Below are 24,332 nucleotides of genomic sequence, written 5' to 3'. Positions count from 1 at the left end.
CGTTTTTCTTTTTGTGCTATATAACAAATCACTTAATGACTGGTCCCTCGGGAAACAGTTCATTTTGTTTCCCTCGAATCTGAATGTTTCCCGAGGGACAAGTCATTCAGTGTTTAATATTGTTGTCGCCTATTATTTCTTTTTGGTTGTTTGTTTTTTTTTCATTTTTTTTTATTGTGTTTTCTCCTGGATAGCCCCACTTGAGAAAATGTTTTGGCAATATTCATCAGCTTGGTATAGTTCGTCAGGCCCATGCGCCTGCGCAAATAAAAACCATGACGTCAGAGGAGGGAGAAACTGTCCAACTGCCAAAGTAAGAGGGCTTAAAGAAAATGCGAGTTCAAGAGTGAAACATCAGTGAAATTAGTTTTCGTTGATATGAAAGTAAAGCTTCACACTCGTTTTGTGTTTTCATTTGTTTTCAATTGTTATCCCGCTATCGTGCAAATGGCCTGGCTTACGTTCTTAAGGAAATAATGCCCTGACATGGAACATACAAGGGCCTTGCACAGACTTGTTCAGTGATGTATTTAGCTTTTTGCGTATGTTAGGTTGGCCTACGGGCCAGAAGGTTAGAAAGCAAAAACAATACTTATGGTATTGTCCGAAGTAGCCTATTGACCGTTTTTCCCTGTGGTGGACAACAACTGGACATTCCTCTCTTGACATGCCAGCTTAGGGGTTATTCAGTTGTCTCAATTTTTCTTCAGGACTTTGAGGGCTCGTGGAACTGTGGAGTCCTGGCTGTTTAATGTTGAACAAGCAATGTATGAAACTGTTAAAATGTAAGTAACATGACTGATTTGTTACTTAGTATCCAAGCTCATTGGATTGTGTAGAAAGATGACCTTTCTTAAGAGCGAGATAAACCCTGCAAGGCCCATGCAGTTACCTTATATATTGTTTCTTTTCCCTGTTTCTTTGTTAGCAACGTCTTTAGTAAAGACAGCGTTTGTTGTCACGTGAAAGGAAAAAAAATTAATCTGAAGCTAGAGTTGGAAGTGAGGGAAACCAATATCATGGCAGAAGTTACATTTGGAAAGAAGAATTGATACTTTGTAGCTCCTAATACACCTTATTCCAAAGTGGCCGCTGATTTATCCGGATACAAATTGGCCCTTGTTGCATTAAGGGCTAATTTGAACAAAAACAAAAGAATATTTAAATGGCGGCCATTTTGGAATAAGGTGTATATCAATAAGCCATTTCGGAGTTCATGTCTGTCTCCTCTTCAAAGCGAGTCTAAGTGCGAAGTCTTTGTGATGGTAATTAGTTCTACTTTACATATGATTAAAAACTAATTTTCGTAAGAAAAACTTCGCACTTAGACTCGCTTTGAAGAGGAGGCAGATACGAACTCGGAAATGGCCTTTTACGAGATCACTGTTCTGTGCTTGCTTTCTACAGGCATCTAAAGAAGTGTTTATCGGATTATGGTATTACATACTACAAAGAGTGGGTTCTTGCTCATCCTGGTCAAGCCGTGCTCACGGTGGTAAGGGTTTCCCATTTTGTAATTATTGTTTTGTAACAAACATGGCACAAGGCATCATCCTCCAGTGTAGAATACATGACTGCATTTGCAACAAAACATATACAACCATCTTTTTTTCAAGACATGTGTCACACTATCAATGGGACGTACATTGATGAATCATTTGCAATGCATAGAAGCATAGAATACAAGGTCAGAGGAATACGAAACTGGCCATAGTTTAGGAGCCATACTCTCTTCTTGCTATACTTGTCTAACAGAAATGTTTCTAAAATCTGGGTATCCGTGACTTCGTGAGCTGACAACTTCATGTTTATAAATTGTGATTATTATTGACCAAGTGTGGAGTCAACATTCAAGGAAATTGGTCAAATTAAGGAGCCTAATATTTAGCCATTTTCACTGAGGAAAAATGACCAATAAAGGATTTTTGTAGGGGAGGGGTGGGAAAGGTAGTATAAAACTCAGGGTATTGCCTACCTAAGTAGCTTATCACACATCAATTCCATTTTGCCCGGAGAGGTAGGCAGTTAAATGAAAGGAAGTATTTAATTGCCATTCAGTTCAATCATTCTTACCAATAGTTACATTGACACGGCTCTATAATGGAAGTTTGGTAAACTTATTCCTCCTTTCTGTCCTTCAACAGTCTCAGATAATTTTTAACCGTGACGTACTGACATGTTTCCATACCACAAGACCTAAAGATGCTCTTTTAAGCAAAAGAGAAAAGCTCGTACCAGTTCTCCACAGTCTGTCACAGATGGTGACTTCGCCCTTAGTCCCTCATCAGCACAAGACACTGGAAGCTTTGTTGACAATTGAAGTACATGCACGTGATGTGTTAGACTCGATGATATCCAACCACGTTTTCCAGCAGGACGATTTTGAGTGGGCCAGGTGAATAATTTACTTTAATTTATTAACTTGGCTAGTCAAGGTGACAGAGCGCCACAACAGCTTGCGCCATACATGTACACAACAGAAGACAGACCACACAACACCGGGAACTACGTGCCCTACTCTCAGCGACAAGGGTGTGGGTTCTTTTACGTGAAGGGTTGTAAGATGGGGCATACGGTTTATCGTCCTTATCCGAGAAGACTAGAGAGTTTCACCATTTGCAGATGTAATTACAAAAGGTAGCACTTTCTCCTCAGTTATTTAGAGACCCTGAGTGTTAGTCCGGCCGGAGTTGAACACACGACCTCCCGCGTGACAGCCCTGTGCTCAACCAACTGAGCCACTGGTGCGCGACTTCATGACTTGACTGACTGAGTGTTTCATTGATTTGCTGACGAAATAAATGACTGAAGGGCTGGCTGGCTGGCTGACGTTTAGCTATAGATCATAGATTTATTGACTTACAGCCTGGCCGAAAGATTGGCAAATTGATTGACCACCCTCTGACAAGATAGAATTTGGTTGTTTCAACTCGCTGGGTTAAAGTAAGGAGGGTTGTCCAATGAAGCTACACTATGAAATTCGTGTTATTTGGCGTAGACGTCATAAAGTCACCCTCTAAGCATGACGGTGATGACCTCAACCAGAAGTCTAACCAAAGAGGAATTACGTGAAGTTCTTAGGCTTAATGGGGGAGATCCTTAACTACAAAAAGACAGTGGGTGCTGTATAAGTCAAGAGGAATTTTCAGGCCATGCCAAATGCTGATAAAGAGGGATGTTTAAAATAATGTTTTAAATGAATACCCGACACCACTTCGGTCACGTAGCGCATGCGCATCTAGTGCCAGTTCCCAACTTCAATGAAAAAACATCTAAAAACTCTAAGGAAAAGAAACAAAGCAGTGATTTTTTCATCTGAACGGAACCATATTCTCATTGTTCATAATTTGTAGGATGAAATTGCTGTTTGCTCAAAAACTGGAGAAAATATTTCAGAAAAGGTATCAAAATAAGTCCCTTTGGCGTCATACATTTAACTCCGCTGAAAAATAATTTTTCTTTAAATCCATGCTACAGATTTTATACGAGAGTGTTTATGCACTGTTGCCATAGTTTTCAGAGTACAAAACGCTAAACTCTTTGCGTTTTTAGTCTATTTCTGTTTTGGTTATGTGACTCACGAAATATAGTTGTGATTCCAGGCCGAGGAAGAGGTGGCCAAAAGGGACAATCGTGGAGTTAAAGGAACGCGAGAAGTTACCATTTGAAGTCCCACATGACAATGGTTTTGTAGTTAAGGATCTCCCCCTTAAGGGGACACCTTGTGACACATTGTTAAGTATATGAAAATTACCCCGAGTCTTATTGTGCAGCTGTATTGTGGACATGTATGAAAGTAAGTTGAAAATAGTACGAAGATTGGAAAGCTGTCGTTTCAAGCATCAGCCCTTTATCAACGCGGTGAGACTCGACTCATCTGTTCGATCTCTCTTCATTAGTCAATATATCAACTCCGTGGATAGAGCGACTTTCGTATTACCTTGAAAAAGTGTTCGCAATTTGTTTCACGTACCAATGTTTGGCAAGATGAAAACAAAGCTTCTCCTTATTCCTGCCAGGAAAACTCCTAACGTGGGCAGTAAACAGTTCGATTTGCCCAATCATATTACTGCATTTCCAATGACCTCAAAGCGAAACTTTCCAAAAAGTTCCATGGAGGGATGGCGTTGTTTGCATTGTAGTTAGGCTAAGCCAATGAAAATTCGCGCTTTGTTTTTGTTCGATAAGCCAATTAAATGTTTTAAATTTTTGTTTATGTTCTGTTTTTACGTTTATTTTTCAAGATCATATGAAAGTCTCTCTATACCAAATTTCAACACCCACCTACACAGTGCCTTAGTTTCTTAAGAGACTAACCTATCTTTGTCTGGCTGGAGGACCGACTGACTGAGTTACTGGTATACTTTGCACTTTGCTATCAAGATAGTTCAGAGGCACTCCGCTTTAATGATCAGAAGAAGAGACAATTCAAACTGAACATTACATGGTTAAAAAAACACTGGAAGAAGACAACCAGTTGATTAATTACGAAGGCAGTCTTTCCATGTTTGATCACAGTGTAATTGGCTAGAAGGGCTTTCTTGGTGAGAAATAAAAAAAATTAAAAAAAACTGAGTACCTGAATAAAAATTCTCAAGTCAGGTTAAGATTAGTCTCATTTGCAAGTCTTTTGCAGCCGTTTTTTGGGAGCTGCGAAGGAGACTAGTTTGAGATCGACAGAAACTGAACCCACCTCTGGTCTTTGTGGTGGGAGGAGCCACAAACTTTTCCCGACTCCCCGAGGTGTGCAGCACAGGTATTCCTCGATCGTCACCCATCCAAATATAAACCGGGCCGTCCAACAGGACTCAGTTTTACATAACAAACAAGAACCAGTGGTTTTCTTCAAGGAAGGGGCACATCCAATGTACTCGTTAATTTTTTTTCAATCACCAATACAGGCAGCTGCGATACGAATGGAATGATGATAAGCAGGCCTGTTTGGTCCGCCATAGTAACGCTGTGTTTGAGTATGGCTATGAGTACCTGGGTTGCCACACACGGCTCGTAATCACTCCTTTAACAGACAGATGCTTTCTGACTTTGACCGGAGCGCTCAATCTTCATTTGAATGGTGCGCCAGCAGGTCCAGCCGGGACTGGAAAAACGGAGACTGTTAAGGACCTTGCCAAGGTAATGAGCTTCGAGGATAAAAATCTTTTCAGTGTCAAAGCTCACGGAAGCACTTGCGACAAGGTCAAGGCATCAAAAGAGATACTGAGTGGCTTCATAGCTCAGTTGGTAGAGCATTGCACCAGCATCGCATAGGTCATGGGGTTTCTTACGTTCGCCTATAACCCGCACTCCAAATATAAATTTGTTTCATTTAAAAGAGAAACTGCTTAGGCAATCTCATGAGGACTGCTCCTTGATGGAAGATGGCTGGGAAGTTTAAACAACTTCAAGTAACCTCAAGCGTAAAAAAGAAGCAGGTTTCTCTTTATTTTGTTTATGCTTTTCGAATGCAGATGCCAGAGTGTGCGCAGCAAAACACCGATTTTTTGTTTATTTATGGTATCGAGAATACATATTAGCCTTCCTCATGATTGGTGATTTCCTTCACTGTCAGGCTATGGGCAAGCAGTGTTTGGTGTTTAACTGTTCAGAAGGACTTGATTACAAGGTAATGGTGGATAAATAAATGTGAATAGCTATGTCATGATCGTTTTCCATATGTGTAGTTCTTGTAAGATGATCATCATTTCCTTGTTCGTTTATTCACTTCCACTTCCTTCCAGGACGTCTAGGACATAAACACGAGTCTAAACTTGGGATTTATGAAGGTCTTTAGCTGTACAGTCAAGACATTGTGTTGTATTGCAACTGAAAAACAAGGAAGTATTTGAATAAAAATAAAGTTCAATTCCCGGAGGATTAGTTTGGTACACCATCATGGCCGCCATTTCTTTGTTTTGGAACACAAACATGGCTGCCGTGACGTTATGTGATAACGCTCTATAGGCGATTCAATGCATACAGCTGTAACTTGATACATGTTTCATACATTCTATTTCAAGAAAAAGTAATATGTAGTGACTTTAAAGTGCTCATTTTTGACAGATGATGGGCAAGTTTTTCTCAGGTCTGGCACAATCTGGATCCTGGTTTTGCTTTGATGAGTTCAACCGCATAGATGTTGAAGTCTTGTCTGTCATTGCTCAACAACTTCACACCATTAAAACGGCTAAAGACAATCGGGTTACAAGGTGAGAAAGCTTTAAACCATAATCAACGAAGTAGTACAGCTTTGCTCGTTCTAGGTCAGATTACAGCAGAAATGGCCTTTAGCTAATTAGCAGGTGTTCTAGGCTTTTGTCTTACTTTAGTTGTCCCCTCTGTCACACAATTTTTTTGCTTTGTTCCTTGCTACCCATGCAGGTGAATGGCTTTTAAGTGCTTTCTTGACAAAGGCAAGCTGGTGTTATGATGCTGCTTCAAGCGGAAATGCAGCTTTTCTATGTTATATGCCTGGGGCAAAATAGTCTCCCTCGAGACATCTGAGTTTCGCTTGTCAAGTTAAGAGCAGTGTTTATAATCTCTCTTGGCAGATTTTTGTTTGAGGGAAGGGACATCAAGATTAATCCTGACTGTGGAGTGTTTATAACAATGAACCCTGGGTAAGCAATATTAATTAAAGAGTGTATTGTGTTGTCAAATTCTTGCCTACTCATCGCACCTTTTTATCATGACTTTGTGTTAGGGGGAGGGGAGGGTTTAGTGCATTGGTGGGATTTGTGTCATTCCAGCAATTATAATCATAAAGTGGGTTGAGCTTGTTGGTTTTCTACTCTGCTCTATGAAGTTTTCTTTTTCCACTACGGTTTTCCCCTTCATCAAAAACCATCATTTGATATGATCAAGTCTCCTCAATTTGTTGATTCCATGTATCTGAGCTCAGCGAAATAAACTTCAAATAGTTTTAAGAAGTGTTTATTAAGCCGAATACTCAAGACTGTTAACCCTACCCGGCACTCACCATTAGCTTAGTACTGATCGTATTTAGTCTTAGATGGAGAGTTATATACGAACCTAAAATCATAGGATGGATGGGCTTTCTCTTCGCATGTGTAAATTTGGTGTCAACAACAACTTTGTTTTACCACTGGCCAGTCATGGGCGGTCCTTCTATATACCAGGGCACAGCCTCTGCATGGGGACTTAGCATGCAATACTACCACTACCACTACCACTACCACTACCACTACTGCTACTGCTACTGCTACTACTGCTGCTGCTGCTACTACTACTACTACTACTACTACTACTAATGATGATAATGATGACGACAGTGATGATGATAATAACAACAGTTTATTCACGAGACATCCACACAGTGACATGGAAATTCGAGACTAGACATTGGCACGTGTGACATGCAGATTGGATGCTAGAAATATGGGATAAGGATACCCCTTTTCTTGCTCACTGCAGCAAGGGTGACCTTATGTTTTCCTTTCTCTTTGTCTCTCTAGTTATGCTGGTCGAGTTGAACTTCCAGATAATTTAAAGTCGCTATTCCGTCCCGTAGCTATGATGATTCCCGACTATGCTTTGATTGCTGAGATCATCTTGTTCTCCGAGGGATTCACCACAGCGGCTTTGTTATCAAGAAAGGGTTGTCAACTTGTATCAGCTGGCAAGCAAGCAGCTATCTCAAACAGGTAGCCTTCTGATTTCATTTGGTTCTCGTACTCTTTACGAGTACTCTCCGATACCGGTACCATTTTTGTAAGCGACCATCTGGATCCATTCTACACTGATAAGGATTTCCCAGGCAGCAATAATATTATTGTAGAAATGTCTCGGCTCATTTGTAATCCATGAAGGGTAAACAGAAGGGGGGTAACTTTTATTATTGATTTGCTCTAATTGAACTTTACAATGTAATTAAGCAATAGAGGACGTTTTCCTTGTTTCCATAGCCTAGTCTAAACAAACCAGGTGATCTGGGGACGTAATTTGGAGGACTGGAAAGAAAAATTTTAACGATTTATCCCACAATCGCGCGCGGCCTTAGGTGTTGCTTCCAAACTCCCTGCAGTATTTCCATCACCCAAACTCACAGATCATTCTGTGTCTACCACATTTCCTGTTACTGAATGAACATTGAAGTAGACTCGACGAGATCTAACCTCGCCTCTGCCATGTTGAATTCGAAAATAAGGCCGCGCGCGGTTGTGGGATACGGCGTTAAAATTTTTCTCCCCAGTCCTCCGAATTACGTCACCAGATCACCTGGAAGGGGAGTTGGGAGAATTTTTTAACAGTTATGCAAATCGGAGACGCAGTCGACACAAGCACGAGCACTTCAGTGTTTGTTTAAATGGGATACCATATTACTCATTACTTATTACATTACTGGGATTACCACATTACACCTTAAAATTTAATTGATTATTTCAACAAAGTTCAGACGGGTTTTGCAAAATTGCTTTCGAAGTCAGCCGTAGTTTATGAGGGCTCTTGTCAAAAACCGTGTAAAGTAAGCAAGGACAACGAGTCGTGCTTGCTGAATATTCTGGAGGCAAATGATTGCTTAAAACCACAGCTACGTTGTGTGCTATGTCACTCCCTAAATACTAGGAAAGTACTTTTTGAATTGCTTAACAGGTAAGTAATGTAAAAAGAGGCGTTTTTCCTGGAAATAATATGATTACTGAAAGTGGCCGCAGCTTAATTAAGTTAGATTACGTTGTCTGTTACTGTCAAATAACAACTCAGCGAAACTCTAGAGTAAAGACTCTAACTTTGCGATTAAATCGCTTAACAAAGTGATTGTTTTAAGAAACGTTGTACGCAGCATGCCTGCTGTTAGTCTAGAACATTTTACCCTCCTATAATTTTGTTAAAAGTGTTGGATTTACATTGTTAGCCTTGTTTGTTACATCTCAGTGCCTTGGAAATTTCATTACAAACTAGGGGTAATCATTAATTATGAAGTGCGTTCGAAGGGACGAAATTTGGGTTCTGGAATATGTGAGGGATTATATGATCTTTCCGTCTTAGTAAACATCCTAATTCAAACGTGAGCATTAATGCCTTACTTACAAATCGATACATACGTAAAATACTGAGGAGCTAGGCGTTTTAGGACTAGTTCCCACGATTTAACACGTTGGCTGTGCATGCAACACGTAAACATCATGTTTTGCACGTTTGGTTAAGCAACAATACTTCCGATTCGTATCAGGTGAAAATTTGATCTACTTTTCAACCTATAGTTCGACAGGTCACGTTATCTAAGTGTCATGATTTCCTTAACTTTACTACACTACTGAAACCACGAGGTAGTATTAGATCTCTGCTTTACGATGCTCAGACTACTACGAAAATCACGAGGTGCGCGATAGTCTTTGCGCATCTGACGTATGACGTCATTCAAAATGACGCAGTAAAAATGCAGACGGTCAACGGAAACACCTCAAATAGGTCACCCTTGTAAAACCACAGGACCCCCAGGATTACGAACTGCGTTCTCCTTCGTCGAGCGCATAAATAATTGAAATGGGACAGAAATAGAATTCCATTGAACTACAGTTCATATGTTTTGCTTTTCGCCACACGGGACACGTACTGCTCGATGAAAAGCAGTCGTTTCTCTCTTCTGGCCGTGAACTGAAATATCTCAGAAAACTTGCTTCAGCTTCTGTATTTTTCCCTCTAGGATCACTATGATTTCGGTTTGCGTGCTATCAAGTCTATTCTTCTAATGCTGGACAGCGCAGAAGAGCTGCTAGGTAATTGGTATATTGAAATTCTGTGTCGTAATTATAATTTTGGTAAACATTACTGTTGTTTGCTGTTTAATCATTCGACTGTTCTGCAGTCTCAGCTTGGAGTCAGAAACCTTAGAAGAGGAAGAGTTCTCATATGATCATCAATGCTGTCAAGGATGCTAACATTCCAAAGTTCGTCGCTGAAGACGTTCCTTTGTTAAGAGTATCTTAGCAGATCTGTTTCCTGGCATGGACCCGCCTGGTCCTGACAACAAGTTGCTTTAAGGTATATATAGCTTTGCTTTGGAAATATAGTATTCTCCCTCTGTCATCTTAATCGTTTCATCGTCATCATCATCATCATCATTGTCATCTCTATTTGTCCTGTGATTCCCTTGTAGCATGCATGTGTTTGCCCAATAGAGAGATTTCGAAAGAAGGTGACAAGCGTCAAAGTGAAATTTGGGGTTTGCAAAAAAAAAAGGTTTTGTTTGGTATCACAACATTGCCAATAAGCTACAGCTATCGAGAAACTTCCCTTAGAAATTCTCGTGCTTTAATGATAAGCAAAAAGCCTCTTATCTCAGTATGTACTCATCCAACATTACACAATACTCAGAACTATTCCCACAGCACCAGGGATGAATCATTTCCGATATTATGGGGGTTATTTACCTTACCTTAGCCTAGGCTAGTAACCATCATGGCGATAGATGAAGGAAACGTTACGTTTTTATCCGTGGCACATAAACTCCTTGCCATTCACAATTGTCTAAGAAAAGAGAGCACCTTTATTCTCCTCAGCCATTTCAAAGACTCAAGGGGGTTGATCTGACGCATGGCTTTGTCCTTTCTTCTGTTGAGTTTTTTTTTTTAAATCGTTTATGCACATTTAAACAACAGGCCACGTCCTACTTCATCCATTTTTCATGGCCAGCAGGCTCTGATATTCGTTTTCGATGAACCCATATCCCTCTGCTCTGGAATCCCGCGACTGATTCCAAACCATTTGAGCTTCAAGACCAAACTGTTATCTGATTCTTCCGTGTTCCTAGAAAGCTGCCAGGTCCGCACTAGGCGAATTGTCCATTCAGTACTGGCCCAAACAGATCGATAAAGTGATCCAGCTCAACAGCACATTACAAGTCCGTCATGGTGTTATGCTAGTGGGGCCACTGGTGGCGGAAAAACCACTACACGCCAAATCCTGAAACGAGCGATAATTGCTTTGCCAACCGTGCAAGCGCGAGAACAACAACAACAGCAACAGCAATATCCGGGGCCTGGGGAGGACGCTGTTGAGACTGGGTCTTCAAAGACGGGGCTATCGTACTTGGTGAGTGTCTTGCTTTACAAAGATGGCACGTAAGGTATGGTATGTTAATTAGTTTACCTCACCAGCTACTGCCAAATACCTTTGGACCCAAACAGTAGATTACAACACTGGGGACTCCACACGCATCCCTCCGAGATGTGTGTGCCTTCTTCAACATCTTACAATGTTTATAAAAAATACATGTATCGCAAGATTAGATCTGAACCACTTAATATCCTCCTTTTCGTGAAGACTAAAGAGTCTAACCTTTTACAAAGGTCATTACAAGGCAGCACTTTCTTTTAAGTTATTTAAAGACCCATAGTGTAGGTACGGATTTAAACCTTCGACCTCACAGTATTCATCCAACTAATATTCTTGATGGACGGATGGATGGATGAGCGAGCGAGCGAGGGAATGACTGAATGAATCAATGAATTAGTGCGTGCGTGCGTACGTTTGCACGTGCATGCGTGAGTGAGTGAGTGAGTGGGGTTAGCGAGCGAGCGAGCGAGCGAACGAACGAAAACGAACGAATCAATGAATTGTAAATGCAGAAATTAACAATTTATCGTGGAATGTTAAAGGCTCTTTTCAACTGCTTGAGTTGCTAAATGAAAGGAAACCATACTACCCTGTAATAATTTCCAGATGTTCCTAAAAAAAGAAGTAGGCCAGTTTGGTCAATAAGAGTTAAGGTTTTCATCATGGCAAAACCTCGTTGCGTCGGTTTGCACGGGGCTAGAAGTTTGACCAGTTTCAAACGTCGCGCAACAATTCCCAACAACATGCAACAGGGTGTACAAACGGACTCTACATGTAACACACAACAATGTTGGGAGTTGTTGGCCAACAATGTTGGGAGTTGTTGCCCAATAATGTTGGGAGTTGTTGGCCGATAATGTTGCGTCCGTTTGCACGGGGCTTAACACAACCAGGCCAAATGGGTTAGCGTCAACCTTAAGCAAGCGCCTTCAACTGAACTTGGCTGGTTTTTGGTTTAGCATAGAGTATAACATAGACCTAACAAATTTAATGTTGTTTATTCTGCTTATACAGCGACCCGTGAAAACCAAACGTGGCTCAGTGCAAGTGTCAACACTCAATCCCAAGTGTGTAACAGTAGGTGAACTGTATGGGGAATTCAACCCCACTACCATGGAATGGAAAGACGGACTTTTATCACACATTTTCCGTAAATACGCTAAATTCAGTAGAGGGGTCATGCATGCCTCTGGACGGAAGCCAAGTGCGTCGTCACTGTACTCACCTTATGCACCGAGGCCTTCTTCAGCCAAATCTCGTGCCTTGTCTGCCATAAGTGTGGAGGAGAACAGCGAAGGTTAGACTAGTTGACTTACCAAGTGGGAATCAACTGGCTAAGAGAATAGTAAATTATTGCCATATATGGCAGGTAAAATATTTTTTAAGACTAAAGGCAGCGGAACTTTCAATGCAAGTAAATGCAGTCGAAGAATGCAATGTTACGTTATGTCATCCATTTTGCTTATGAGAATGTTTGGTGGCTGGCACAGTAATAGGTGGCTGCAACCAATCTCTAGAGACACATGATAATGCTGCAATGTGCAATTGCTGGTGGACGAACAAAGGAGCTAATGAGAGATCTTTGTTTTCATGCACCAACATGGCGACGATTACGTCGCGTGAAAACCACCTATTGTTGTTTGAAGTTTTACCAAGCAAGGAATAGTTGTTGATTTTTTTTTTCGTAAGTTCTTTGGCCCAAAGTTCGCTACGAACTTGGCAATTTCATTACGTAATTGTCAATCAAATTGTGAACTTCGAAACGAAGTTGTGAATTTCACATCGAATTTCGTTGGGAAGTTGCGAAGTTCGTCGCGAGCAAAGTTCACATCATTCGGTGTAGTTGGTTTGGTATTTATAATATACTACAAATGAATTTAAACAAAGTGAAAAATTTTCTCTCAACCAAGCAAGACTAATTTTTTGATGTTTTACTCTTAAAGGTAAATTATTTGAGAGGTACGGAGCCGGGACTTCACATTACAGACAGATGGCGCGACTCGTATCTTGTTTACACTAGAAATGTAAGACAAAAGTTGAACAACATGACATTGAAATGTTTTGTTTCTTGCGCTATTTCTAGAATGATGTACTGTATGTCCTGAAAATAGGGTTTCTTTTTATCTCTGATAGATTTAACTGTAAAATACTTTTAAGCAACCATGCGTAGAAGTTCACACGACAGAAATTGTATTCTATTTTTAGGCAGGTGTCGGGTGACATCTGGGAATATTCAGTTTTCAACGTTTTTATAACCCATTTTAAAACCAGTAATTCGCAATCAACGTAACCACAACTTCTAAGAAAATTCCGAGAAATTTACACCGAACGGTGCGAACTTCTCTCGCGACAAACTCCTTAACTTCCCAACGAAGTCACTATTTCTGCACACTACAGTTGAAACAGTAGCAGTGGCAGATGAGGGTAGTGATAATAATAAGGAGGATGGCCTTATGCATTGGCGATGGATTGTTATGGACGGACCTGTTGATACCCTTTGGATTGAAAACCTCAACACTGTTTTGGATGACACCAAGGTAAAATCTAAAATAATTTGTATACACTCATTTACATCACTATTTTACAACGTACAGGGCGTTTTCATTCACCCGACTGATACTGGAATCTGAATGCCTCTACGGAGCCCTTTTTCAGGCACTCCAAAGACTGCTAGGAGTCCCTTCTCAGTCCGTCGAGCCGTCCTCTTTAGTAACGCAAGCGCGCCGAAGAGCTTTCTCTTCCCCAACCCTCTCTCGGGTCTTCGGCTCGCTTGCGTGACTAAAGCCGGCGGCTCGAAGGACTGAGAAGGGACTGCTAGCAGCAGGCACTCCCAAATCTGTCACTGAAAGTGTGGTTGACATCATCGCCGCGTATGACTCCAGCATTTTGAGGACTCAGCGGTTTACCTTTCCTTGTCAAGTTTTTACAGTAAAGGGTAAAAATACTTCCCTGGTACCAATGGGGGTCGGGGTTGATTCCTTGTTCTGAGTCTAAATTTAGTTTTCTTTCCCTTTCCTTACTGATAAAGGATTAGTTTCCTACTTTCCCAGTTGGGCATTGCACACAGTGACTGGTTTCACACTGAATTGGCGTTTCACAAATTGAGTGGGGCTTCCACCGTGAGGCATCCTACAGACATCGATTACTTCTCTTGCTTGCATTTAAATGAAGCGCTGTACATTTTTACAGAGTTATTTTTAGATTGATGTGGGGTGCAGGGATAGCAGAGTGGTGAGAGCACTTACCTCCCACCAATGTGGCCCGGATTTGATTCCATACTTGGCGTCATATGTGGGTTGAGGTTGTTGGTTCTCTTCTCTGCATTGAGAGGTTTTTCTCCGGATACTCGGGTTTTCCCTCTCTCCTCAAAAACCAAACATTGACTTGATTTATGTTGTTGTTCATTTCAGTTTACGGTGTCCCCAATTAGTACTCCAGCGCTAGAACGACTAGACACTTAAAAAAGTTCCTTTCCTTTCCTTTGATTTTCCCCCAAACTAGACCTTTTCAGTAATCACAAGTCTTGCCCATGGGGTTAAGAATGGTCACTCTTGCAAGTCAAATCTTGTTTAAGAACTCGTTTAAATTAAAATACCTTGATCTGTGAAATCCCATTACATAGACCTAGTATTGGAGTAGTAGGCTCATGGTTATGGACTTGTTACCATGCTTATTTTTGCCTGCTTTCAGGGCGTCTATCATCATTGCATACAGAAGTTACAGGCTTGATGCATTTTATGCCTCTGTTTTTCATTTAACTTAATTTCTTGTGCTTCTCAGGTACTCTGCCTTGCCAATGGAGAAAGGATTGATATGGGACAAGAAATGAGGATCTTGTTTGAGGTGGATAATCTTGCTATGGCTTCTCCAGCTACTGTCAGTCGGTGCGGGATGGTTTACATGGTAAATTCAATAGATTTGTTTTAAAAGATCAGTGATACATATTCTGAAGTCTATGATTAAGAGCCTTCAAATACTACCCCTACTTTGATTAATCGTTTTCTCTGACCTTCAATCCTGGCCAAAACACTTCGGGACATACCCCGTCTCAGCTCTCCTTTTTTTTCTTTTTAAAGTCACATAAATATGGCATACAGGAAAAGAGAGCGGGTTTCAATGGAGTGTCGCAAAACCAAAACCAAAGTGATTACTTTGGCCAATCAAAAAAGACGGAGGCAATCCAGTAAACCAATCAATACTCGAAGTAATTACACGTAGCCGACACAAAGCGCGGGAAAATGTGCACGCTGCAAGCTACGATTGGTTTTACTTCTGAATGGTTGAAAAAAATGGCGCGAGAACTTTAAACCAATCACCGAGTAAAGTAATGCAAAACCAAAGCAATTCGCTAATTACTTTGAAAACCGCGCTAAGACAAATTGACATAATTACCCAGAGAAAGGAAAATGCGATACACTGTGTGAAGTTTGGGAGCCATTTAATTTGTTGAATAAATAACTATGTTAAAGAGTGTTACGTCTTGTACCAACTGTAAATTAAAGAAATGATGATAATGAATTATAGAACTTAAAAGCAGAAGTCATGACCTTGAAGCGTTTAACTCTGGTTCAGAGCTGGGGATTTTTTAATTTTATTTGGATGTGAGGTAGCTCGCGCATTTTCCTGCGCGTACAGCTTCGATCTTATTTTCTCCATTTTTGACCATAAAATTGGTGTCCTAAAATCCTCAGCTTTGTTCCAAGGAAAAGAGTTGCAAGTTACACGCTTCAAGGTCATGTCCTTCTGTTAAAAGTTATAATAATAATAATACTTCTGCAACCATTCACCGCGGAGCTTTTGGTGAATTGCCGAAATATAATAGTTTGCTTTGCATCGATTGGTATAATGAGTTCCAAACAGTAGTATCAGACTGAGTGTAACAAAGAGAAGATTACATAGGTTAGATTACTTCCAATTTACCAATGATTCCCACCAACAGCAAAAACCTTGCAAAGTTTCTCCATCCTCTTCCTTCCCTGAACATTGTTAAAGACGGTATTAACTGCAAATTTGAGCGGTAAACGACATAAATGCCGTTTATGAAAAAATGTACATATGCAGTGTAGATATGTGTTTATGAACCAAGACGAAGTCGAGGTCCATAAACACGCAATTCGATTTCCATCCTTTCCATCCATGGATGCGAATAACAAAGAATAGCTTCAATGCACTTCAGTTGTTATTGGCAACAAAACTACGCCATTATTTTTTGGTCTTGATTGATGCAAAGACGTATTTTAGTGTTTTGAAGTTTGACTAAAATAGCGTGACACTGCCCCTTTAAAGACAATTATCATGGTATATCATCAGACACTGGTTTACTTATATCACTTTTATTCACTGTTTTGACAGTAAATTGTTTACATGTCCAACTTCGTTTGACTGTGATATGAGTGCTACAGTTAAAGTGGTACTACGACCAAAAAAACAATTCTTTTTTTTCTTTGGATTTCAAAACTATGTTAACTAAACACTAACTGACCCAAGTTTTAAGTTCCGATTTTAAAAAGACACCTGTTTATTTTAACTGGAATTTTCTTATTTATTGGTCCGCCATTACTAACTTTAAAATCTTGAGAGAGCTGGGTCGAGGAGAAAATGACGTCAAAGACTCACTAGTTTAAGAATGCAATGCGTGTGTACGCGGCCGAATTAATATGCAGCACGGGGGTTTCGGGCTTTCAGACTTTTAAACCCGTGTTTTGCTTATGTAATAAATTGTGTTTACACGCTGAAATTTTAAGCTACAGCTGTAGTGAGTAAATGACGTCATTTTCGCTAGATCCAACCCTCTGAGGTCCAATCGGCCAGTTTTGAATGTGAGTAATGTCGGACCGCGAAATCCAAAACTTACACTCAAAATAAACAGCCTTTGGATAAAACTCAAAGCTCAAAATTTTGCCAGTTAGGTGTTAAGCAAACACGCTTTCAAAATCTGAAGAAAAAAAGGAAATGATTTTTTGATCATAGTACCACTTTAATGATCCTGGTTTACCTCTACAATTCTAGTGATTGACCATGGAATCTTGGCTATTGATGAGCTCAATCAGTTGTCTAATGTCGTAAAGCCTCCGTTGTCTGTTCTCCATCTCAACATTAGAGGTCTCAATCAAAATTTTGATGAATTTAAGAAACTCTTAGAATAGGGGGGTGCAGGGATGGCGCAGTGGTGAGAGCACTCGCCTCCCACCATGTGTGGGTTGAGTTTGTTGGTTCTCTACTCTGCACCCGAGGTTTTTCTTGGGGTGCTCCGGTTTTCCCCTCTCCTCAAAAACCAACATTTGACTTGATTTGCGTTAATTGTTGATATCATTTTACAGTGTCCCCGATTAGTGCTCCAGCACTAGAACGACTAGACACTTGAATAAAGTTCCTTTCCTTTTTTTTTCGTTTTCTTTTCCCTCGATTTTTTAGGATGCTCGGAAACGTATATCACTAGTCAACTCAACTGAGATCGTTTTGAACTCACTACTGACAACCAAACTTTGTCGTGTGGTGGTGGAGTTGCATTGTATGCTAAACAAAATCACATTTTTAAAACAAAAGACGATATTAAGCTGCCCATATTGAAGGGTTAGAAGCCTGGTGATTTCATAAGGTCTACTCGCCACAATAGGACGTTTTCAACCAACCTCCAATAACAGAGAAATGTATGACTTCTAGTGGACGAACAAAAGAAGCTATGGAGAGGTCTTTTGTTTTCATCGACCTACATGCATGGCAGCGATGACGTCACGTGGAAACCTCTTTTTCATTGTAATGCTGTGATGGTTGCTGTTATTTTGCATGGCAACTAAACATTCATTTTATGGTGTTGTTAAACTTCAAACTAATGCAAAATCAGTATAATTAATGTGATCCTGTCCAAGATAATATTACTACCAACCGAGTCGATTTAACCAATTTGAAATTTTTCTTGCGTTGTTAAACTTCACATATGTCTTATTTCGCTATGATCACCTGTGTGATACCAACCCTTCAGATTTTATAAGACCATCATTATCACAACGATACATAGCTTTTGTACTCGTATTGTCTCTTCTGAGCAGCTCTATATCCCGCCAACATTGGAACAATATTGGATGATGCTTTTGCAATAACTTTCCCCTTTCAACTCATGGTAGGCCTACTAAGAAATAATGGAAACTATCTTTTCAATGTCAGTTTTATTTATTTTTTTAATTGAATATAGGATCCAGAAGATCTGGGATGGAGACCATATGTTAAAAAGTGGATTCAAAGACTTCAAGAAAAGACCAAGGTAGGAGATGAAAGCAAATGGTCTTACCATTGAAAGCAGAAGTGAAACGCATCAAATGACTTTCTGGTCTGAAATCTTAGTCGCCTGACTGGTTAGCCAGTTTAAGTGTGGACACTAAATGTTAATCAGTCAGACCAATATTTAAGAAAAAGAAAACATGTACCATGTTTCTATCGAGTTATAGAAACACTCGTGAAAGTTTGGGAGAACGAGAAATGCTGCGGGAACACGAGCCGCAGGCAGTTCACTCCACATTTTGCGCTGCAAACAGCTATCAAGTCATGTGGGTGCATGCCATTAAGGGAAGCTTTGCTAACGTTCAATACAGATTATTTCGTTTCTTTATATTCCTGAATAAGTTCAATTGATCGCAACCTAACTTTATCAATTGAGGTCGGTGTGATGATCGTCTGAATAATTAACTGCAAGATAGGTATTGTTGTCGACGGCAAGTGCGGTTTTTAATTTTAACAAGTTAAAATAAATTACAACTAATTGTGATTTTTACTACACTAATTGAGTGGTAGCGTATTAATGCTTGCTCCTCGTTTTCAGCCAGTGAGAGCCAAAAATAAACTGAAACATATGCAACTTCAGGCAACTCCAATGCAATTTTGATCAGTTTCTCTGTTTACACTTGTTGCCGATGACCAGAATAATCACTTTGGTTTTGGATTTCGATGCTTGGTTCAAAACCATTCTCTTTCATAAATATGCTGCAGAATTCCGGTGGGCGTGGTTACGTAACCCTGCTTGTTGGAAGCCAGTTACGCATTGTTATGCTTAGTCACATGTGCAATATCTCTGTATTTAAAGATATCACAGCTCAGATTCGGGGCATTTCGAAAGAGATACCCTGGTCGGTAAGTTTTAAGCATTTTTACCACCTCTCCTTCGACGTTATTCACAGGTAGCACTTTCGCACCCAGCAGCTCATTACCTCGGCCACAATCTTTTCATATAAATTAAGCGCGCCAGAAAATGGGCAGCACACCGTAAGTAAGTGAATGAATGAGGATGGTTCACGGCTCCAACACCACATTCAGTGGGACAATTTTATTTTAATGCAAATTACATTTCAGTTGTGTGATTTCTTTTCATTTTCACAGTTACCTCGGGAGGCATTCGACCACCTTAACGGATTGTTTGAGCAAAGTATAGATGTGGGTCTTAGCTTCCTTTCGACCTACAACAGTCTGCAATTCATTCCCGCACCAAACCTCAGTATTGTTTCGGCATTGTGCAACATCTTTGGGGGATTCATCGAGATTCTCAACAGCCAAGGGGGATTATCCGACACTGGTTCCGTGAATGCTGGTAAAGAAGGCGTGGAATCTTCCGAAACCACTTCGGCGAAATCCGTTGCCTTTGCCGAAAAATCCGAAGAGGAGACTCGCACTCGGGAACTGTCGTTCGTCCAGCGTAATCCATCGCAGCTTCTCAGCTTTTTAGGGAAGCTCTACGTGTTTGCTTTTACCTGGTCGTTTGGTGGAAATCTTAACTCAAGATACTTTGCGGAAGACGAAGACTTCGGATATTCCTATGCGAAAAATTCAACTCCAGCGTGGCATATTTTCGACACTCTGATCCGCGAGCTTTTTGAAAACACTGTGCGACTACCTCCAGGAAGTGAAAGCATTGCGAATTATTATGTTGATATGGAAAATGGACAATTCACACTTTGGAGCAACTTAGTTCCCACCGCCCGTGCATTGATAGCCAAAGCTGTGTCCAACCAATTTGCAATCTCAGACACCTTGAACATTCTAGACGATCCACCTCCACTGAGAAACCAAATTGAAATCGATAGGTCCCTGGTGCCAACTGTTGATACAGTTCGTTACTCTTTCCTAGTGGCGTTGATGGCATTAAACGGACAACCGGTTTTACTAAATGGAGAAAGTGGGGTAGGGAAGAGTGCGTTGCTCCAGGACATCCTTGTTCGATTATCCCAGTCAGGCGGAACGGGAATTCACACAGGAACGATTTTGGGCGCTGTTTTTCGTAAGGGAGGGAAAAACCTCGTGGAGAACATCATGGATGTGGCTGCGAAGAGTCGCGAAGGAGGAAAAGCCAAGGAGAGTGATTCTGAACTTGCGTGCTACACCACGCAATTTTCGGCTTACACCAGCGCCACTAAAGCACGGAAGTTCATTGAATCTAAGTTAGTGAAACGAGGAAGGGATGTGCTTGGACCAAGACCTGGAAAAAAGGTTCGTTGTGTAGCTGTAGTTGGTTAATTGACAAGAAAATCCACCAAGTGTGAACCAGCGGTAGATATTGACCAAGCAACGAAGCGGTTGGGTAAAAATCGAACACTCCTGCTGACATGGAAATGAATATTTTGTTTTAGAATAAAAGCCTGAACAATTTCCCACCAAAGGATAAATTTAACGCGAAGTGATTTTGTTCGTCTTCAACTGCTCGGAAGTAAACATGCAATTCGAAAGAAAAGAACTATTCACTTGTGTCATACATGCAGAAACAGTGGACTCTTCGATATCCTTGAAACTCTTAGGACAGCAAAAAAGGGGTTTGTGTCATTGGGAGTTGAGATCAAATGGCTAAAATAGTGTGTGCATTATATCATGACGTAGCAAAGTTGCCATGAAAATGGTTCCCACTACACCTATGCTCTAAATTATAAAGTAATATGAAACAAAACGGGGCAAAGCAGCATTCAAGATTGGAGAAACTGAAACTGCACGATGATCTACGTCTTAACTTAGTACACTGTGTCGTGACATTACATGCTAAAAAACAACGTTCGAGTTGGGAATTGAAGGGAACTTGAAGAGAAGGGAGCAGGGAACTTTGGATTGCTTCTAGTTGGGGAAAGGGTAAAATGTCTGCATATGTATGATAATAGTAAGGGAAATCGAGTTTTGTTCAAGTTTGTGAAACTTTGAGTCGCAAGGAACTGTCAAAAATAAATTAATAGCCGAGGAAGTCAGTTTACTTTCTTGAATAGCGGCTTAGCCTTTGGATAAAGTTTACCATGTTTTGATCATAAATTATTAAGGTAGTCGTGCTAATATAGATGGTCTGCTTAAGCTTTGAGAAAACTTTCACACTTTATATATAAAGCAACGGTGAACAAAACAATCGCTCTCGTTTCGTTCTCATTTATCTGCATAGTTGAACAGCCATACCACATTTACTTATCATGAATTCAAGTTTAGTAAACGCCTATCAAGGTCACAGAAGATTTGCCCTCTTAAACTGACTTTCACCATGTTCACACAGGTACTTCTTTTTCTCGACGATCTCAACATGCCTCAGCCAGACGCATACCAATCCCAGCCCCCTCTCGAGTTGCTCCGTCAAATCCTTGACTCCAGAGGTTTCTACGACTCGGACAAACTCCAGTGGAAAGAAGTGCATGACGTCACGCTGTTATCAGCCTGTGGTCCCCCAGGGGGTGGTAGAAGTGCAATTAACGGCCGGCTCTTGAGGCACTTTAGGTTTGATGTTAATCTTCATTTCTTATCACTCGAGGTGTTGCGTGTAATTTCATTCACCATTTTTTTTGGTCATGTTTTGCCATAGGAAATAAGATATAAGGCTAGGCTACCACCATCATAATTAACTGCTCGCAAGACGTCAAATGCGATGTTTTCAATTCACTCTTTTCTTCTGTCTTATCCATTCCTGGAAATGGAGTTGTTAACGATAAATAAATGCAAGCATTTTGTATCAGTTTACTTTTTTTCCATTTTCTCTGTTTCGCTTCCTATTCACAATGTCAGCGATTCAAGTTCCACAGCTTAACCGTAAATTTGCTAGGACAGCTTGATTTTTGCTAAGCTTCCCTGTCTTTGAAGGTTACGTCTTGTATGTTAAGGGGATGAGGGCAGTGCTTGCGCATTTGTTTACTTTAAATTTTCTTTATCAGAGTATTCCATATCAAAATTTTGACAAAAATTGTTTAAAGACCTAAAATAGTGTGCCCTATTCGCCAATAGTTGCATTCATTCCGCAAATCCAAAATTAACCATTTGTTATATTACCTTTGCTTCATTCAGCATTAAGGGCTCGTTCTCACTAGGGACGGTGGCTAGTGTAAGTAGGAGCCACGGCTACAGGCATACAGAATTTGCCGTTTATTTAACAATTATTCGCCAAAGGCGAAGTGATTATCAGTGAACATTCACCGAGACGAAGTCGAGGTGAATATTCACCGATAATCACTGAGCCTGAGGCGAATAATTGTTTTAGTATAAATACAAAGGTGATTATTTCAAAAAAGAGAAAAAAAAACATTTCAACGCGAAATCATGTTCACTTACAGTGGCAAAACGACTACTGGCATTTCTCAACAATCGAGGCGCTGCTCTGTTCTGTAGCTTGTGCTCCTGTTGTTTGTGAAAATCAGGCGTGTAAATGCACACGTTCTGTAGTCAAACCTACTTTTTAGAAAGACTTCTTGGCCATTGGATTAGAGAAGAGGTCGATTGTTAAGACGTCTCCTATACCACTAGCCAAAATGGCAAAGCTGCTGTGCCGGGAAACAAATTGGAATGTGAATGTCTCTTCTTCCTTTCTTATTCGCATTGTTTTATTTTCAGTGTGTTGTGCTTGCCGAATCCATCTCACAAGTGGCTTCATCATATTTACACCATTCAGTTGGGACGTTTCCTGGAGAAAGCGGACTTCACTCCTGAAGTTCGCCAGGCCTGTGAGAATATAGTAACATCAGCCATGGGAATTTACTTTGATCTCAAAGCGAATCTGCTTCCGACTCCAGCTAAATCACATTATACCTTTAATTTGCGAGACCTCAACAAGGTAATTTGAATTTTGCTCAATGAACCTTTGTTCGGTTTATAGAGCGTTTTCACTCACGTGACCAGCAGCCATATTGGATTACGGATCATGAAACAAAGGAAAGTATTTGCTTGAAAATAGAGTTCAATTCCCGGAGGATTAGTTTGGTACACCATCATGACCGCCATTCCTTTGTTTTGGAACACCAACATGGCCGCCGTGAAGTCATGTGAAACGCTCTGTAGTTTTTTTTTGTTGTACTGTCACGTATAGAGTGGCAATGGCTACGTCATTACTCCAGATGCATTGCATTATAGACTCTTGAGACTCCTGAGGTAAACGTCTGTGTTTATAGTTGACATTAAATGAAATAGAAACCTAAAACATCTGTGAAATTAACCTCAACGGCTTATTAGGCTGATTTAGCAACAGAACGGGAACGTCAGTGGCGACGGCGCGCGCAGAAAAAACACCAATGAGAATTCAGAATAGAGTAGACTCCAGTCTTTTGTTCTCTATTCTAAATTCTCATTGGTAGTTTTGCTGCGCGCGACGTCGCCACTGACGTTGCCGTTCTGTTGCTAAATCAGCCTATTTAAGAAACCAGATATGACGCGCCTGTAAAGTGTTGCCTTCCCTCTTACGTAGACTTATCGATTCTTCCCCAGGCTTTAACTTATCGTAGTGTTAAACCCTTTGACACGGTGTGCTCTTCCTAGGAACTCTCCCCAGGAACTCACCCAAATTGTGCTGCTATGAAACCACATTCAGCATTCAGCAGCCTGAGGACAAATGTGTGCAAGGGTCACTTCTCTCTTTCGTCTATAACCCGCTCTTCAAGTATATAACTTTTTTTCATTCGTCGAGTCTTTTCATGGGATCCGCTGAGCCCCCAACTATGTGGATTCGTAGCTTATTTAGCAGAGCATTGCACCAGCATCGCAGAGGTCATTGGTTCTAATCCCGATGAAGTCGTCCTATTTAATGGCTAAAATAACGTCACACTGCCTCTGATAATAAACGTATTATTATTATTATTATTATTATTATTATTATTATTATTATTATTATTATTATTATTATTATTATTATTATTATTATTATTATTATTATTATTATTATTATTATTATTATAAAGAAGTGACTCTAAACACAAGGAACACTTTGAATTTAAAATGTCGGCTGCAACTGCTGACACGGATGTGTCCAAAGGGACAACTCTGGAGCC

At 40.5% G+C, this 24,332-nt stretch overlaps 1 protein-coding gene across 1 annotated transcript in view; it reads left to right on the top strand.

The window, feature by feature from the left end:
• LOC137984430 (dynein axonemal heavy chain 6-like) overlaps nucleotides 1-24,332 on the top strand; it is an 88,580-nt gene that overhangs the window by 31,211 nt on the left and 33,037 nt on the right. The window contains 24 exon segments of the mRNA XM_068831606.1: nucleotides 195-313; nucleotides 711-785; nucleotides 1,408-1,495; nucleotides 2,145-2,395; nucleotides 4,902-5,133; nucleotides 5,570-5,623; nucleotides 6,061-6,206; nucleotides 6,549-6,617; nucleotides 7,473-7,614; nucleotides 7,616-7,658; nucleotides 9,663-9,710; nucleotides 9,713-9,737; nucleotides 9,827-9,863; nucleotides 9,865-9,931; nucleotides 9,934-10,002; nucleotides 10,776-10,889; nucleotides 10,892-11,052; nucleotides 12,091-12,373; nucleotides 13,474-13,613; nucleotides 14,857-14,979; nucleotides 18,269-18,337; nucleotides 19,447-20,550; nucleotides 21,584-21,801; nucleotides 22,906-23,125. Coding sequence (XP_068687707.1) covers nucleotides 195-313; nucleotides 711-785; nucleotides 1,408-1,495; nucleotides 2,145-2,395; nucleotides 4,902-5,133; nucleotides 5,570-5,623; nucleotides 6,061-6,206; nucleotides 6,549-6,617; nucleotides 7,473-7,614; nucleotides 7,616-7,658; nucleotides 9,663-9,710; nucleotides 9,713-9,737; nucleotides 9,827-9,863; nucleotides 9,865-9,931; nucleotides 9,934-10,002; nucleotides 10,776-10,889; nucleotides 10,892-11,052; nucleotides 12,091-12,373; nucleotides 13,474-13,613; nucleotides 14,857-14,979; nucleotides 18,269-18,337; nucleotides 19,447-20,550; nucleotides 21,584-21,801; nucleotides 22,906-23,125 — 3,897 coding nt within the window.

Source organism: Montipora foliosa, chromosome 14, assembly GCF_036669935.1.
Source record: "Montipora foliosa isolate CH-2021 chromosome 14, ASM3666993v2, whole genome shotgun sequence".
In the NCBI taxonomy this organism is placed as follows: domain Eukaryota; kingdom Metazoa; phylum Cnidaria; class Anthozoa; order Scleractinia; family Acroporidae; genus Montipora; species Montipora foliosa.
This window is presented reverse-complemented; position numbering and strand designations above follow the sequence as displayed.